Genomic DNA, 2,920 nt, shown 5'->3' with positions numbered 1-2,920 from the left:
CTTATTTGTATCACTTATGTTACTTGTATATTATTTGTAATTCGAAACCCATTCCCCAAATATGTAACTGTATATTTTCAGCCTTTTACGTGCCAAGCTCTTTCAATAAACCGTTAATTATTATTATTATTATTATTATTACATCTACAGAACACGTAAATAACTCCTTGTAGTCACGAGACAAAGGAGGGAGGGAGATGGGTGCCTCCTGCCTATGGTAGTTTCTACACCAGACATTATTACGCAAAAAAACTAAATAATGGTAATTACAAAACCCCAGAGTCAGTGTGTTTGGATATGGGCGATGAAGGTTAATATAGGTGAAGGGAAATGTGGTTATCTTACCATGGTCAACGAGACATTCTCAGCTGAAAGACGACTGGTATATAAGCCGCGTCTCACGATGTCTCGTCAGTCTCTGGTACACCGCAACAACAACAACCAACTATACAAGGTAAACACTTGTAACTCTGTAGTACACCGAATGGCTGTTGTACATTATATCACAACATCCTGACATTTCGTTGAATATATTTGAGTCCTTTTATCTAAGAGCAAAGTGATAGTCTCTTGTTGTTGAGAATGTCTTTCCTTAACAGTAAGCCAGGTTGCTGCTCGCTTTGATTTACATTCATTTCTCTGACATACTTCTTTCTTTCATCCATCTGAAGATGAATGGACATCTAGTCATCGCTCTTGCCGTCGGCGCTGCCGTCGTGGCCCTAACAGACAGCACTATTCTGTTGGCCGGCACAGGAGTCACGGTGAGCGGCGGGCCTGGCAGCCGGCGCCGCAGTTGTGGGCGCCCTGGCTGTGGAGCCGCTGCTGTAGCACTAGCGCGCCGCGGCAAGAGAGAAGTCGCGTCCTGCCTTCCCTTCGGTAACCCGGAGCTCTACTTCTCCATGGCTGCTAACTCAGACTTCCTGGACTGTGGTCGCCGCTTTGTGTGCGAACTGGAGGCCACTGCTGATGGTAACCTGAGTGAGGAAGAGATTCTCATCCGCAACTTCTTTGGGTGAGTACTTGTTGTTGTTATTAGAACTGGACAGACTCTCTCTCTTCCCCATATGACCCACAATATTGTCTTATACTCTTTGGTAACTTGTTTTATGACAATGTTTATGCTTTATTACGCCTCTGAGGGAAAGTAATTATTGCCCTCTCCAGGAGGAGAAACTCCGCTGTCAACGGACTGCCGGAACTTTCTTCACTAAGGCCGGCAGCGTCGGTGCCATCAACGGCGTCGCTGCCTGTGCCATATCTCCACCTGTCCCTTTGACAGGAAGACCATCTTCTTGGCATTCAAGGAAGCACAGAAGGCTCAGTAAATCTATAAGTTTTCCCTTCACCGGGTCTGACGCCCATAGACCCACGAGGACTAGGTAGTTCGGGCGTTAGTGCCACCTATAGCGGCCGCGACAAGACCAGAGCCAGGTGTGTCGCGGCTCAACATGATCTCCAGCGTGTGGCAGTCTTACTGCGTCTACTGTATCTATCATTATTGAATAAATATTTTGATAACATCTTTTGTTTCAAACTTATACCTATATATATGTTAACCAGTGTGACCCTCACTACCATACACATGGCAGGTTTTTGCGGGTACTCTGGTTTCCTCCTGTACTAACACTTTACAATAACATAACAAAGATCCGACCAACCAACTGGTGAATTGATGCAAATAAAGGGAACTTATGATCTGTGCAGTTCTGGTGTGTTTCATTGTGCTGTTTGTACCAATTGGGCTGATACCGAGTCCTTACGTCAAGTTTCAGACAGACAGGCAGACATACACAATAAGGCAAATTTCAAAAGAAAAAAATCGTATAATAATGCCATAACCCATCATAAAGTGCATAAACAATGGGCACTGGTTATCTGTCATCTCAGCAAATGAGAGTAATGTCCTGTGTGTGTGTGTGTGGGGTAGGTGAAGAGCCTTGCCCATTCCTAAGGTAAATGGGTTATTTTTCCAACACGCCTGAGAGACAGACCTTGCCCTTCCCTCCTCCACCGTCCCTTCCTCACTCTTTTGCCTCCACCCTCACTCTTGCCTCACTCCTCACTCTTCACTCTCGCCTCTCTCCTGTTTACCTCTTTGCTCGCCCCCCCTCTCTCCTAAGCCAGCCACCATTACCGCCTCGGGATATTCCAACACTCTCATCCCTGTAATTGCTGCAAAAGGTCTTCCCATATAACACGTACACACACACACACACACACACACACACACACACACACACACACACACACACACACACACACACATTATATTGTACACTCTTATACACCAGCAGGTAAAGTATTATTCCTTGATCATGAAATTATTCTGAAAATTCATCCTACAGTAAAATCTTTAAACCATCGTCCTCAAAGGGTTAAGCCATCGTCCACAAAGGGTTAAGCCATCGTCCTCAAAGGGTTAAACCATCATCATCAAATGGTTAAGCCGTAATCCTTCCTTGAGAACGATGATTTAACCGATTGAGTAATATGAACCATTAAGTACGACGACTTTACCCTTGAGTAGTGTTATAGTACCCAAGGAGTTAAATGCAGGAAGAACCACCAACTCCACCACACACTATTAAATGTCATTGATTTCTGTTGTATTGTTGAGAATTTCAGCCGTAATATACTTGACGGCCAAGAACACACGAGAAACATAAATGTTCCTCAAGAAGTTAATGGTTATACTCGAGACGGTATATTCTAAAGGTTATATTCCAGTTACTATAATGTAAACATTACATATCAGACATGTTCAAATTCATCATATTCGGGATATTTTGTGACTGCACTAAATAACAATGATAACAGCGCCTGCAGCTTAATGGTGAACACAGTGGTGGTGACATAACAGTGTGGTAATAATGCCTGCAGGTTAATGGTGAAAGGTATGGTGGGTGAACACAGTGGT

The 2,920-nt window shown here is 44.0% G+C and overlaps 1 protein-coding gene across 1 annotated transcript; it reads left to right on the top strand.

Moving 5' to 3' along the window:
- The first annotated feature begins 382 nt into the window (after nt 1-382).
- Nucleotides 383-1,523, top strand: LOC121858443. Its single transcript, XM_042354887.1, has 3 exons — nt 383-454; nt 672-1,015; nt 1,168-1,523. Exons 1-3 carry the CDS (start codon nt 404-406, stop codon nt 1,277-1,279), a joined length of 507 nt encoding a protein of 168 aa, XP_042210821.1. The 5' UTR covers nt 383-403; the 3' UTR covers nt 1,280-1,523.
- Nucleotides 1,524-2,920: the final 1,397 nt, after the last annotated feature.

The sequence above is a fragment of the Homarus americanus genome, unplaced genomic scaffold (assembly GCF_018991925.1).
Source record: "Homarus americanus isolate GMGI-L3 unplaced genomic scaffold, GMGI_Hamer_2.0 scaffold57980, whole genome shotgun sequence".
NCBI lineage: Eukaryota > Metazoa > Arthropoda > Malacostraca > Decapoda > Nephropidae > Homarus > Homarus americanus.
This window is presented reverse-complemented; position numbering and strand designations above follow the sequence as displayed.